Source organism: Ursus americanus, chromosome 14 (assembly GCF_024610735.1).
Source record: "Ursus americanus isolate L20-20 chromosome 14, mUrsAme1.1.p, whole genome shotgun sequence".
Classification (NCBI taxonomy): Eukaryota; Metazoa; Chordata; class Mammalia; order Carnivora; family Ursidae; genus Ursus; species Ursus americanus.
The window spans coordinates 59,561,052-59,574,606 of NC_142140.1; the positions used below are offsets into that span (position 1 = coordinate 59,561,052).

At 63.2% G+C, this 13,555-nt stretch overlaps 2 protein-coding genes across 7 annotated transcripts; both read right to left on the reverse strand.

Moving 5' to 3' along the window:
* Positions 1-485: 485 nt before the first annotated feature.
* On the reverse strand, positions 486-2,739 carry FAM174C (family with sequence similarity 174 member C). Of its 4 annotated transcripts, none has more exons than XM_045800228.2 (3): positions 2,420-2,739; positions 1,534-1,650; positions 486-915 (listed from the first exon to the last, which is right to left on the reverse strand). In XM_045800228.2, the coding sequence occupies exons 1-3, from the start codon at positions 2,704-2,706 to the stop codon at positions 612-614; spliced, it is 708 nt and encodes a 235-aa protein (XP_045656184.2). In that variant the 5' UTR covers positions 2,707-2,739; the 3' UTR covers positions 486-611. The 4 variants fall into 4 exon arrangements, 2 of the variants coding, with proteins under 2 accessions (XP_045656184.2, XP_045656185.2); XM_045800229.2 differs by having other exon boundaries at positions 486-866; positions 2,420-2,738; XR_006780120.2 differs by lacking the exon at positions 2,420-2,739 and adding an exon at positions 1,769-2,258 and having other exon boundaries at positions 844-866.
* Positions 2,740-3,600: 861 nt separating this feature from the next.
* CIRBP (cold inducible RNA binding protein) lies at positions 3,601-8,470 on the reverse strand. Of its 3 annotated transcripts, XM_045800241.2 has the most exons (8): positions 8,335-8,470; positions 7,167-7,333; positions 6,976-7,082; positions 6,742-6,880; positions 6,565-6,646; positions 6,377-6,447; positions 3,930-4,062; positions 3,601-3,755 (listed from the first exon to the last, which is right to left on the reverse strand). In XM_045800241.2, the coding sequence occupies exons 2-7, from the start codon at positions 7,267-7,269 to the stop codon at positions 4,058-4,060; spliced, it is 507 nt and encodes a 168-aa protein (XP_045656197.1). In that variant the 5' UTR covers positions 7,270-7,333; positions 8,335-8,470; the 3' UTR covers positions 3,601-3,755; positions 3,930-4,057. The 3 variants fall into 3 exon arrangements, with proteins under 3 accessions (XP_045656197.1, XP_045656196.1, XP_087723578.1); XM_045800240.2 differs by lacking the exons at positions 3,601-3,755; positions 3,930-4,062 and adding an exon at positions 4,558-5,976 and having other exon boundaries at positions 8,335-8,469; XM_087867452.1 differs by lacking the exons at positions 3,601-3,755; positions 3,930-4,062; positions 6,377-6,447 and having other exon boundaries at positions 6,561-6,646.
* Positions 8,471-13,555: the final 5,085 nt, after the last annotated feature.

Sequence of the window (13,555 nt, forward strand, 5' to 3'; positions counted from 1 at the left end):
CATCAGGGCTTCCACAGGTGCCTGGCGGGGAGAGGCATGGTGGGCGCAGGGGTCCTAAGGCTGCAGGAAGCTCCAGCCCCCTCCACTACTGCCCCAGAGCTCCTTGGGAAACACCCCCAAAGGTGCTGGAGGTGTGAACGGGGTCAGGCGGGGATACCGCAGGGCATGGCCCTAGAGGCGCCCCAGGTTTAACGCGGCACAGGAGGAGCCCTTGAACAAGAGCTTTGACCTCTGAACAGAGTTCTCTCTGGACCCAGAGGCAATGACTAGCAAGATCTTTATCCAGGCAGGTGAGGGCAGGTCTCCCCCAGCTCCCCGTCTACCCTGGAGGACTCCTCGCTGGACCCCCTGGGGACAAGTCCAAAGAAGCCCAGCTTGGTCACAAATGGGAGAACTGAGGCCCAAACGGAGCCCTGCTCTGGGGCCCACCCGCCACCTGTGCGTTGGCACACAGGGTCCGGCCCTGTGCAGAGCGGAGCGCTGGCTACAGATCCTCAGCTGCCTTTATTGCGTCCAGTCCAGCGAGAAGACGCTCCCAGACAGGTCCCTCAGCCCACCCACCGCCAGGTGTTAGCTTGGGCTGCCTCATCCCCAGAGCTGAGTGGCACCAGTCACAGTCCCGCCATCCTCCGCTGCCCGCGGGAGGCTTCCGGAGCCTCTGATTTCCACCCTGCACAGTCCTGTCTGGGTGAAGGGCCGAGGAGGCTTCGGGCTTCGGAGCAACGGAGGCAGGACCCACACGAGCTCTCAGAGTCTGCGTCATAGCCGGCAGGAGGGTCAGTGGAGTGCACCACATGCTGGGAGCTGCTTCTGTCTCTTGTCCTCTCCCAGTGCTTCCGGAAACGCTGCCTCCCTGACCTAAGCATCTGGAGGTGAAGGGTAGGAGATGAGACCCTGCTATGCCTGGGGTTCGCCCTGCAAGTGACGAGCAGAAGCCTCAACCATCCAGCCCCTCCACTGTGGCCCACCAAGGTCCACCTCCCCCAGCTGCTGCCCGCCACCCCCCAGACAGCCCACCCAGCAGGAGGGGTCCCCCAGCCAGATGGGATCCCAGATCACACCAGTGCCTCCTCCTGGGGACCTGAAAAATCAGAACTGTCCCCTGGTCTCTCGGCCTCCATGCCTGCATGCCCCACCCCCAACACACTGGGGTTGGACAGGCCCTCACTCCTGCTCCAGCCCTGTTATGGGCTCTGTGCCCTGGAGGAGTATCTGGGGCCACATGGAGACCATCCCTGACCCAGGCTCTCGCAGCCCCCCACTGTTCATTCTCCACCTGACACTGATCCTGGCCTTCAGGATCAGTGGAAGGCAGGCGCTCCCAGGTTCAAGTGCCGCGGCCTGGTCCAGCCTTGGAGAAATGGCTAACAGAGGCCAGGGGCAGGCGAGCCTTGCTCCTGGGCCACAGAGCCGGCAACTGCAAGGCCAGCACTGGGATCACAGCGATGCCTCACCAGCCCCCCGGACTCTCCAACCCGGCCCACCCCGTTCCCTGAGACAGGAGCCCCCGAGCTTGAGGGGGAGCTAGACTACCATCTCAGGTTCCGCGTCTCAAAGACGATCTCCTCGTCGCTGTCCAGTGATGCCATCTCGGTGGGGTCGTCGGTGTTGGCCAGAAGGCCGTATCTCCTCCGCTGCGGCTTCTTCAACCTGCAAGCAGGCCCGGGCAAGCTCAGGGGCCACGTGGGGGTGCGTCCGGGGGGCAGGGCGGCTGACACCCTGTCCTGCTTCCCGCCTGCCCTGTGACCAGCCCCACCCCCGGCCAGACCCTCCTGACAGCCTTGCCGCGAAGCTTCCTAGTCCGTGTGTTTCCTGGCGTTCTAACAGCCACATAACGGCCGCAGTGACTCTCCGTGGCTCTGACGGTCCTCACGGAGGGCCCGCTCGGGCAGAAGCCCCGCTCCCGACCCCCGGCCAGGGACAGGGAGGGGCAGGGAAGGGAGCAGCAAGTGCCGGGGGCGCGGTCACCGGGGCACCGGGAGGGGCTGTCTGGAGGGTCCCGGCGCGCTCAGCGCCGCGGGCGAAGGCCCCGGAGGGCGGCGCGGCACCCAGGACCGACCGGAACGCGCCCGCAGAGGGTCCAGCGGCAGACCCGAGCAGCGCAGCTCGGCCGGCGCTGGGGTGACGCAGCAGAGGCCTGCGCGGCCGACCACGAAAGCCGACCAGGCGGCGGCCGCCCGGGACCTCCCCCGTCGCCGCCGCGCTCCGGCAGCCGCAAAAGGGCCCAGCGCGGGCGGAAGCTCGAGGGAGGCCGCGCCCCGGGGACGCCCACGCCCCCACCCACCCCGCCCACGTGACGTCCGCGCTCCGCGCCGGCCAATCCGGGCCGGGGGGCGGGGCTTCGCGTCGACACGTGAGGCGCCAGGCGCACGACAACTGGCCGCGCCCAGGCGGCGGGGGCGGTGCGCGCCGGCCGCACCTGAACGCCCGGATGAGGAAGTAGAGCGCAGCGAGGCCGCTGAGGCCCGTGAGCACGTAGAAAGAACGCAGCAGTGCCGAGCCCGACGAGTCCGGCGGCCGCGAGTACGTGCTGTTGTGCGGCGAGCCCGGCTGGCTCCCGTTCGTCACGGCGGGCGGTGACGACAGCGTGGCCTGCACGCGGCGCGGCGACGCGGCCTCTTCGGCTCCGCACAGCAGCGCCGACAGGAGCAGCGCCCGCAGCAGGAGCGGCAGCAGGAGCGGCGGCGGCGGCACGCGCGGCCCCATGGCCCGGCGGAAGCGGTGGCTGCGCCCCGCCTCCGCGAGCAGTTGTCACTCACTGGCGCGGGGGCGGCCCCAGCCAATGGCCCGTGGGGGCGGGGCCTAACGCCCGCAGACGCCCCGCCTCCACCTCGCGGATCCCCGGGCGTTCCTGGGCGGGGTCCCCCAGGGCGCTGCGCCCAGCCGGCTGCGCGCGCACCTCGCGTTTCCCGCCCCGCCCGAGCCCGACTTCCACTCGCAAGCCCCTCCTCCCCGCGAAGGCGGCTCCGGGAACGCGCGCAGTGGGGTCTAAGGCCACGGCCCCGCAAGGCTGCCTGGTGCAAGACTGACCGGCGCACTGCTCTCCAGGCGCTCGGGCCAGACCAGAACCCCGGGGGGCTGTCCAGCTGGTGGGTGCATCTTGCTTTCAGCGGGGGACCGCTCCCCACCCGTGGGAGGACCGCAGGCTGCACTGACTGGGCTCGGGGCTCCCTGCCACCACCCTCCCGACCCTACCGGGAGTTGAGGTGAGCAGGCCAGGGCCTAAGGCAGCGCAACCGAGGGTCAGCCCCAATGCTCTGCACCCCAAGACCAGGACAGGACGCAACCAGCCCAGGAAGCAAGCTCGGCCCTGCAGGCAGCACAAGATGGGAGGCTCAGGGGGTGACTCTACCAAGACCCTGGGAGAGAGGTGCCCGCCTCGGATGAGGGGGCCTGGGAACCACCACTACCTGGCAGCCTGACTGCCCCTCAGAACCTACTACAAGGATTGCCCAAGGAGACAACCAAGTGACTGGGTGGTCTTTCCGGTTTGGGTCCAGCTTGTACCCTGAACAAAGGCCAGGAGAGGGTTTCTCTAGCAGACTCCCCCAAATCCCTCCCCACCCAGACTCCACGGCCGCACCCCAAGCCAAACTCGGATTTCTGTGTGGACACACCAGCCCTTTATTCAAATCCAATGTCCATGTCCTGCTAGTGCTGAGGGTGAGCACTAGCTGTGGTGCGAAGCTGCGGCACACCTGGTCCTCCTGGGGCAACGTGACCCCACAACCTCAGCCTCCCCAGTGACGCACCTGCTGGAAAACAAGAAGCAGGGGGGATAAAGAGGGGTCCAGCAGAAGGCCCACAGAATGCTGCCCCTGGCTTGGGTCACAGTGGGGCAGGAGACCACGAAAGGAGAACCCACTGGATGAGCCAGGCACGGCCACGGCCAAAGGGTCTCCAATCACCCACCCCAAGATAGCACTTACAGGTAACATGGTGTGAGGACAGGTGGCCGTGCCTCTGGCTCTTGCTTCCAGGTGAAGGCCCTCCTGGGACAGTGACCCCAGGTCATCGCTGCTCTCTGGCCACTCTTTCAAGTCACACTGGCTTCCCTTCAACCTGCCAAAGCAAAGAAGCGTTATGCCCAGTGTCCCAGTCACAGCTCGTGTCTGCCCCTCCCTGCCTCCCCTGAAACCATCCACAGCTCCTAGGAGGGTCTCAAGCTAGTCATCGGGGCCATCCCAGCAGAGGCCCCGTCACAGGCTGGCGTGCCCAGGGTAGGCCTGCGCCTTTCAGATGGGTCAGGCCACGTTCCACCCTTAAGCAGAGCCAGCTACCCAATTGGGATGGAGCTGCTTAGAGAACAGTGTGGGGCTCTGGGAAAAACTCATGGCGGCAACAGACATCAGAGAAAGCTAGTTAGGAGCCTGAGGTAAGGAGGTCTGGAAAAGACTGTCAATTGATGAACAAAAATTCCAAAAGGCAGGGCGTTCGGTGGTCTCCAATCCTGCTTATGGATCAAACCTACTCTTGAGGTATGACTGCCCGGGCCGCTCGCCTGGCTGCAGGCGGGGAAGGGCCAACGGCCGAGGTCTGACTTTAGTGCTAGCTTGATTTAAAAAAAAAAAAAGAAAGAAAAAAAAAATGGAAAAGGAGAAACAGTCAAAGGAACATTCCCCAGGTACATAACTTTACTTTCAAATGAGCTCTTGACAAGAGGAGGGATGCGGACACGAGCAAAAGGAGTTACCTCGAATTACAGGGCTATTTCCACATATGAGCTAGCCAAGGGAGCAGCTTGCGTCTCAGAGGTCTGTTGGGCGCACAACACTTCTGTCCTCCGAGGGGCTGCAGCTTCCATAGGCTAGCGGTGAAAGCTCAGAACTTGTAAAGCAACAGCAGAGCTAGCTAACACGCTGGTCAGTCTGTGGTCGCCCAGGGACGCTGCCTGCTGTCCACTCTCTAGCCTACCTCTAAACTAAGGCGGTCCAGGTCGGCGTCATGTGCCCGAGTGTCCACCGTCCCTGCTAAGCTCCCCACCCCGTCACCCACCTTCTCACCTAAACCAGGACCGATGGCAGTCGGCTGTCACAAGGGGCCCGGCAAGTGTCCGTCTATCCTGCCTTCCCTGTCTAGCTCTCCAAGGGCCTCAGGCAGGACTGGCAGACCTCCTTCTCAAACTGCACTCTGCTCAGTTCCAACTGCCTCCAACCCGTAGCAGGGAGTGTGTTGTGCAATGAAAGGGAAATTGTCAGAGCAAGGTTCATTTCAGACGGTCTTTTAATCGGCTTCGTAAAGCCAAAGAAAACTGCGTACAAGAATTCCTTAACCACTTCAAATACAACATCAATAGGATATGCATACGTCTTCCAGTAAAAAAGGACAATATAAATAAACATTTTCAAGAACCTCTCGAGGGGACGTCTGCAAGTCTACTGTGGGTCATACATAGCACAGAAGGGCCATACAGGCCAGGCCCAGGGCAGCCAGAGCGCCTCGGCTACTGCCCCAGGATGGGTCCTACCACGCTACACTCAGAAACATTACACAGAGTTGGAAAAAAGCCACAGCTTGCTCAGCTTCCGACAAAAAGCGGATTCAGAGTCCGTTCAATCTTAAGAGACGTGAATTGGGGCACCCAACTTCACGGGCCTGACCCCACTAAAAAGAGAAACAAAAAAGGCAACACAACCAAAACCAAAACCCACACAACCCCCAATGATTTCCTAAAAAACTTATGGCTCATGGTAAAAAGAAAAAAGTAAAATCTGAAGTGCTTTTCAGAACGTTTTTAAAACCCTTAAAAACGGACAGCGCTTCCTTAAAAAGAAAAGTCTAGTAACGAGGCCATCTGGGGGTCAGAAGCAGTCAGGCTGTGTTTGACAAGATGACAACCGATAAGACTACAAAAGTGGGGTACAAGGAGGTGTGTTCACTACACATTAACGATTCAGCGAAGCTCCCAAAATCTTTAAATATACGGCCATTGGAAGGACGATCTTGAGCAGGAAGGGTTTTACTCGTTGTGTGTAGCTGAGAACAAGAAGCAGGTACAGTGTAAAGGCACTGAAGCACGCGACCAGACGCAGCATTCCACTCCCGGGTCCAGACCTGGAGGGCTCAGCCCTGCAGCCTCGGGAGTCACCAACCCCCCCCACAGCTGAGGGCAGGGCGGCAGGGCCAGGCGGCCGCACATGCACTGATGTTGCCTGCTCGGGGGGGCCCTCACTCTCCCTTTCCTTCTTAGTCAGTCTGGTTTTGCCTTTACGTTTTGTAGTAGAAACGGCTGCTGGCACAGAGACCGAGAGGGCAGTCTTGTCCCTTATGGGCAAGCACAGTGACAAAGTCTGAGTGTCGCTCGCAGAGGGTGCCAAGGCTTACTGAGCTCCCACCGCAGGCCCCGGCAGCGTGGTGCCCTTGGAACGTGACTTACCATAACTGTCGTAGCTGTCTCTGTAGGACCCGCCCGAGCTCCGGTCACCATAGCCGCCACCTTGACTCCGGCTGAAAGAAAGACACTTCAGGCTACTCACGCCATCTGCTGCAGCAGCGCTGCCCTAGCCTGTGCCAACATCCGGAGAGAAGCCTCCCACACACCCTGGGCAGGACCTCAGCCTTCACCTGCTGTAGTAGTCTCTGGAGCCTCCATAGCCTCCACTCCTGGACTCGAACCGGCTCCCCCCATAGCCTCGGTCCCCTCCTCCTGCAGACATGGACAAGAAGAAGTGAGCGGCATCGCCTACCAGCAGCGTCCCCACAGCGTTCCTGAGGGCCTTGGGCCCTGAGCATAGCACTTACCTCTGGAGAACCCACGGCCCCGGCCTCGGCCCCCTCGGAAGAAGCCCCGGCCCCCAGCGGAGCCACCTCGATACCCACGGGATCGATTATCAGATGACTTGCCAGCCTGGTCTACTCGGATCTGTCGCCCATCCACAGACTGGAGACCAGAGATTCGCACAGGTTAGCCTCTGTGCTTCCCCACCCTGTCTGCAAACCCAGACCTCCTGCACCCCGAGAGCAGCAGCCCCTCACCTTCCCGTTCATGGCCATCATGGCATCCTTGGCATCGTCGATGTTCTCAAAAGTGACAAACCCAAAGCCTCGAGATCGCTGGGTCTCCCTGTCTTTCACGACCACCACTGTACAGGAGAGATCTGGGGTCTGCACTCAGCCCTCCCCACAAGCAGCCCTGCCCGGCCCCACTAGCCCAGCACCAGCCTCACCTTCAGAAATCTGTCCATATTTTGAAAAGACCTGCTCCAGCGACTGCTCATTGGTATCAAAACTCAGCCCTCCGACGAAAAGCTTGCCTTCGTCTGATGCCATGGTGGCCTGTGGCAAATGCTGTTGAAATCCTGAGATCCTCCAGGGGCTTCAACGCTCCCGCCCCCTTTACACAAAGAACACTGGCTTGTGGCGTAAACGCTGGAACACCCTGTCCAATCCACAGCTGGCACTACTAAATTCAAGGAGGCCCTCCACCCTTGACCGCCCTGGACTCCCTGCCTCTACTGTGCATAGCCCAGCCCCGCCCCCACAGACTGGGGGCTCCCCGAGGGCTGGGGCCGCACCCCGACTCTGCAGCGCTCCTCAGGGCTGCCCCGGCTGTGGGACCCCACAGCTCCAGCCAAGCTGAGGGCCGCAGAGAACGTCTAAGACTGGACACCCAAAGAAGGCGTGGGCCTCCATCGTAACCCTTTGTGAGCAGGGACCTAACTCCCAGCCTGACCATCGGGGCGGGGAGTGGCAAAGTGCTTGGTCCACTGTGGGGCGCCTGTGAGGGCTGGGTGGCTGGGCACTGGGGCGGGGGAGAGGAGGAGGCCGGGGCCTCCCACGTGGAGCGACATGTGGGGCTGATGCCAACTTAGACCGACTCTTTACGGGCTGGGAGAAACCCCGCCAAGTAGCTCCGGAAACAGGCCAGAACGTACGGTGGACCGCGCCTCTCGGACCCTCGCTCGGGGAACTGGGAGGGCACCGGGTCTGCGCTGCCCTCGCGCGACTCCAGCGGGAAACCGGGAGCGGCGGCCCTGGCCACGCATCGTGGCCCCGCCCACCGCCGCGCGCATGCGCCCCGCGCACGCCCTGCGCCACTCCATCCGGGCACCCGGCACTCCCGCCATTTCGCTGGGCGCAGCCTCGCGCTCGCGGCCGCCATTTTGCGGTGGCGTCCCGCTCGCGGAGGGCCAGGCCCGAGGGAAAGACGCCCTCCGGCCACAGCTTGGCCCGGTGTCCCGCTGCCCATCGCCGCCGGCGGGGCGGACTCCACCCCGGGCCCGCCCCGGCGCCGCCCCCGCCCAGGGGCGTGCCGCCGCCGTCCCGCCTCCTCCGGCCGGCCGCAGGCCGCTCGCCACCCCGGGCCCGCGGAGTCGGCGCCGCCAGGGCCCTCACCACTGAGTCGGGAAGGTCCCTGACGCAGGCGGGAACAAGGCGCAGCACAACGAGCCAAGCCTCCTAACGCGCGAGTGAGGGGGGGGCGCCGAGAGCCCGGCCTTAAGTACGCCGCCGCGGGTCCCCGCCTCCCGCTCCGCGCCAGCCAATCCGAGGGCTCCGGAGCCGCAGCCGCACCTCATATTCATGAGCGGGGGCGGGGCCTGACCCGGCTCCGCCCCCCTCCCGTGCTCGCGGGCTCCGGGCGCGGTAATTGGCGAGGACGCGCCTCGTCCGCAGTCCTCCGCCCGCGACCCGGAGGCGGGGCCGGCGCGCGGCGGGGCGGGGCTGACCCACTTCCGCATGCCCGCCCCCACCCCACCTCCAGGCCTGTGGCAGGGAACAAAGGGGCCTTTGGAGGCCAAGGGCCCAAACCTCCCGGGTATCTCCTGGTGTGGCTCGAACTCGGACTTGTGCTCTGCTCCATCAATCGCTGCCAATGCAACCTTCGCTAAGTCCGCATCCCCACCGCAGCCCCAGCTCTCACTTCTCCTGAACCCTGACGTCATTTTTATATACTTGGCAATATAACCCAACACCCTGGTACTCCCAGGACCCCACGCTCCTGAATACACCACCGCATGTAGTCGGCCCCAAGGCCCACCCAAATCCCAAGACTGAGACAACCCCACGTGCGTGGATCCCAATATTTGCCAAGATCCCATTTCCTCCTACTTCTCAACTTTGGGGCACCCCAGTTTCACGCAACCTACTTTGCCTACAAACCACCACCAGCACCCACACCCAACTTCCACCCCAGCCCGACTTCTGCTTGGTGTGGGCCCACACACCCACACGCACCTAGACAGACACTTCTGTGCGTTCCAGCTCTAGACTGCAGGCTGGGCACCCAACCCCACCACTGGGGTCAGCACTGCACCCCAACATTGGTCTCAACCCTCGGCCTCCCCTCCAGCACGTGCCCCAGCCTCCTGCCAGCACACAGTTGTGCGTACCAAGAACGGACTCATCACCCACCATGGGGTAAGCAGTGCTCTGCTCCCCTTCCCTCCCCCCCCCGCGGTGGCTTTTTCCTGTCTGGAGGTCCAAGATCTCTGCTAGCAGGAGAACCAGCTTTGTGGGAACCCTCACCTGCAAGATTGCTCTTGGGGAGTCCCAAGGCCACTTTATGGGAGCCCCTTTGTGGCCACTATTTGCCCCCTGTGCAGGCTTTGGCTTAGGTTGTCTCCGGTGACCCTGGACCTCTCCATGGGGTGGAAAAAACTAGTGCAGAACCCTGCCTGCCCAAGCCCTGCTCTAGAAAGTCTTCAGAGGGTAGACCCTATGCAGTAGAGTTGCGGGTGTTGGGAACAGACCCCCCACTTGTTGCCCACTGCAGAGAAGTTCCAGCCCCACTCCAGTCCTCAGACTTGATCCCCACCTCAGGTGGGTCTAGCTGACAAAGCAAGGGACACAGGCAAGGACGTGGTCTCCTGTGATAAGATCACTGGGACCCCTCCTCAATTCAGGAGCCCCCTCCTGCAGAGTAGCTCGTCACTCATCGCCACCTCCTCTGCACCTTGCTGCCCCATGCCGCAGCCCTCCCTTACGACTGAGTCCCCCGTCAGAGGCAGCCTGCTGCTGCGTCAGCCTCTCACGCGGGGTGGTTATTAAAAGGAGCAAAAAGAGACATCAGCTCTCAGCTCCCTCTGCTTCCCAGCCTGCGTGGGGGGGGGGGGGCGGGGGGTGAACTGGGGCCAGGTATGCCCTGCCCAGGAGCAATTCCCCACCACCCTGTCTGATGTGTTCCCCTGGCAAAGTCAGGTCAATGGCCCCTGGCTCCAGCCCAGGCCGGGTGTCCCTGAAGCGGAGGTGGCCCAGAATCATTCTCTGCCCCTGGGCCCCGCCCCCACTGTTCTGAGGTTCTGAGTCTGCCTTCTCCCGGTTTTGTGAACTGCTCGGTTCATTCATTCATTCCTGCATTCATTCCGCCAGCACACAGCTATTAAACGTTTACTATGAACCCGTTGCTAGGTAACGGTGTCCATGTATACCAACGACTGTCCTGGGTTCCCATCCCAGAAAGGTCCCATACCTGGGGACACCTGTTGCCAGGTGCGCCTGCTGTGGGCATTGTGTGGAAACTGTGTGCTTGCGTCTCAGGTGTTTTGCCTGTCTCCGTCCCTGTGGTTTCCTGCATCTGCGTGTCCGTTTCGGGGTCTCAGGGGTCTGGGACCACCTTCATCGCCGTCGCGACCGCTGCGCCACGCTCTCCCCATGGACACGAGGGGGCGCTGCGGCCTCGCTGTCACCCCAGCCGGGGGCTCCGGGTCCCGCCGCGTGCTCCAGCGTGGGATGGGGTCCTCGTCCCGCCCACAGGCCTGACCCCGCGCCTCTGTCAGTGCGCTGGGAGGGGTGGGTGGCGGGGGGTGGGAGGCTGGGGCTCAAAATAGCCGCGGGCACGGGAGAGGCTGCTATTCGCGGCCTGGACACGCAGTGCTCGCCGCCTGCCCGGCGGGACGGGGATTATTAGGCCGGGAGGTCCCCGTCGGCGCATCTACAAATCGCCCCTCCGCGGAGCGGGCGCCCGCTCCAGGACCACTTCTCGGTCCGGGGTCTAACCCCTCCCCGCCTGGGCGCCCCACCCGCGGGCGGCGCCATGGAGACGAGGGCGGGGCCGCTGCGCTCCCGCGGCGCCCCCACCACCTTCCCGCCGGGCCGGGCCTCTGGACGCCGGGTCCTCCCCCGACCCTGGCTAATGACCGGGCGGGAGGCGGTAATGAGCGTCTGGGTCCCGGACGGGCGTTGGCCGGGATGAAAGGCGCGTGTGGGGGGGGGGGGGCCCTCGGGCCGCATAATTATCGCCCCCTCCCGGTCGGCCGGGCGGGGGCCGGCACAGTGCACCTGGCGGCCTCCCGGCGGGGGCGCACAAGTGGGACCGTCCTGGCAGAGACTCGCCGGCCCGCCTGGCCCAAACCCGCAGGGCCCAGAGCCAGGGTGGGGGAAGCGGAGACTGGATGAGTGTGCGCGTTGCCAGGTGTGGTGCACATGTGTGCCGGTGAGCTGGGGAGTCGTGGGTAAACAGACACAAGGATGGCTGGGGACTGTGCCTGTGTGGACGCGAAAGTGGGGCTGTGTGTGTGTGCGCGCGCGCGGATATGAAGCGTGCGCCTGGTGCAGCTCCGTGCGCAAGACCACAAGGGGATTGTACACGGACTCCAGAGCGTGTGCAAAAGGGATATGGGTGTGGAGCAGTCATGGACAGGTCTGCGTGTGTGTGACTTGGGGGACAGGGCTCTCAGAGCATATGTGTCCCTGGCTGGTGGCATGACTCATGCCCCCGGGGTGGGCACGAGAGCTATGTGGTCTCCTAGGGCAGAGGACAGCTACAAGAGGCCATAAGCCCGGCAGAGAAAGAGTTAAACTGCCCCCCCCTCCTACCTGCATGAGGAGGTGGGGGCCCTCCGAAGTCTCTAGGAGGCCCCCGGGTGACTACCAACTGTGAACACAGGAAACTCAGCTGTTTGCCACCCTGGGGAGCTACTAGAAGGGGCTGCCCCTGGCCTCAGTTTCCCTCCTCTTCCTAGGAAGGGGTCTCTGTAGTGGAGAATGTGCAGGACAGGGGCTGGGGGCACCTAGCGCAGCCCCCTGTGAGTCCAGGCCCAGGAATGTGGAGGCCCCCACACTTCTGCTGCTGCCCAGGATCCCATCCGGGGATTGCAGAGGCCAGGACTGCATGGTCTGTGTTGGTGAGCTCGGACCCTGGGGTGGGACCCAGGGACCCAGGGAGACACACCTGTTGTGCACTTGCGGGAAGTCACATGCCTGCCCCTCGGGTTTGCACGTTGGCTCCTCCTGTAAGCAGGATCCTCCAGAGACCCAGATGGTGACCCCTTCCTCCCTACTGAGGGAGACGGAGGCGCGCGTGTGGCGGCAAGTGCACAGGCGGACAAGCACACGTCAAGTACACCACACATACACCAGATGTCTGTGAACTGCCAGAGCTCGGGCACACAAACACCCCTGTGTGCTCACGGAAACCCAAAGGCTTGCCTTGGTGGGGGCGGGGAACACAGCCCACTGGATTCTGAGACTGGGGAAGGGCTGAGGTTCACACCTACCCCCGCCCCCCACTCCCCGGGGGTAGGAGGAGCTATACCCCACAAGTGTCCTATCCACTCAGCTGACCCTGGCCCCACACTCAAGTTGTCGCCCATACGCAGGCTCCCTGTGGGCACGAGGGCCAGAAGGACCCCTTCCTAGGGCTTGTGGTATCTCCATGGCAACACTGGAGTGGTGGGAACGGAGATCGCCCCCTCCTGTGGCAGTTGCCAGGGGCTCAGACAAGACCGCTAAGCTACCGTGGCTCAGGGTGGCCAGCACGAGTGCACACCCCCACCCCATGTGTCCATGGCACAAGCGTCGGTGTCCCACAGCTGTCTGGCTCTTCCTTGAAGGTCAGTGATGGCCAGGTGCCCAGCCGCACAGGCTAGTGTGCAGGCTGGTATTGCCAGGTCCCTCTCTGGGCCTCAGGTGCCTATCTGAGAAGTGGGTGCAGCAGCAGGCATTCCCGGGGTCAGTGTGGGTGAACAAAGGGGTGCCAGCCAGGGACAAGATGTCGCCCACCACAGAGGCACTGGGAGTTCTTTGCTCTTTCTCCTGTTGCAGGCACCCAGAAGATGGTCTGATGCTCACACCCCCTTCTTCCAGGTCCCAACAGGGATGGAGAAAGTGCATGCACCCCCACCTGTCCCGAACGCAGATCAGCGGGTCTCTGCTCCTTTGGTGGGCCTAAAGCCATGGAGGGTATGTGGGCAGCGTGTGGCTGGGGCGATGGCTTGTGTTTTGGGGAGGGTGCTGCCGTGGGTGACAAGTCTCTGAGGTTCTGAGTACCTGCCCCTGCCTGGTGTGACTTTCAATTTTGCGGTTTTCTTAAGGGAGGTCTTGGTCCAGGGTGAGAATGGGGGCGCCACTGTTTTGAAAATCCTAGTGTTGATCGAGGCTGCGGTGGGCTGGGGCCAGTGCGTGCGTGTGCGTGTGCGCGCGGGGGTGGGTGGGTACTGCAGAGCCGGGAGCCTGGCATTCGGGTGGGGAGCCGTATCTACCCCTCAACTGTTGAGGGGTGCACTTCTGAGCGTGGGCGAGAGGGCGGGCTGGTCGGTCTGGTGGCGGCAAGGGGCCCTGTGTGGGAGTTGGGGGTTGCGTTGATCCTCTCTGGGGGGTGGGGCGCGTACAGTCTGGT

Excerpts from the sequence above, each read along its gene's own strand:
- CIRBP (XM_045800240.2), bottom strand. The coding sequence starts at position 7,269 with ATGGCATCAGACGAAGGCAAGCTTTTCGTCGGAGGGCTGAGTTTTGAT. Across the intron at positions 6,647-6,741 it reads GGGCCGTGGGTTCTCCAGAG|GAGGAGGGGACCGAGGCTAT; the intron begins GTAAGTGCTATG and ends CCATGTCTGCAG. Across the intron at positions 6,448-6,564 it reads TCCAGAGACTACTACAGCAG|CCGGAGTCAAGGTGGCGGCT; the intron begins GTGAAGGCTGAG and ends TCTTTCTTTCAG.
- FAM174C (XM_045800228.2), bottom strand. The coding sequence starts at position 2,706 with ATGGGGCCGCGCGTGCCGCCGCCGCCGCTCCTGCTGCCGCTCCTGCTG. Across the intron at positions 1,651-2,419 it reads TTCCTCATCCGGGCGTTCAG|GTTGAAGAAGCCGCAGCGGA; the intron begins GTGCGGCCGGCG and ends GCCTGCTTGCAG. Across the intron at positions 916-1,533 it reads GAGACGCGGAACCTGAGATG|GGCGAACCCCAGGCATAGCA; the intron begins GTAGTCTAGCTC and ends CGTCACTTGCAG.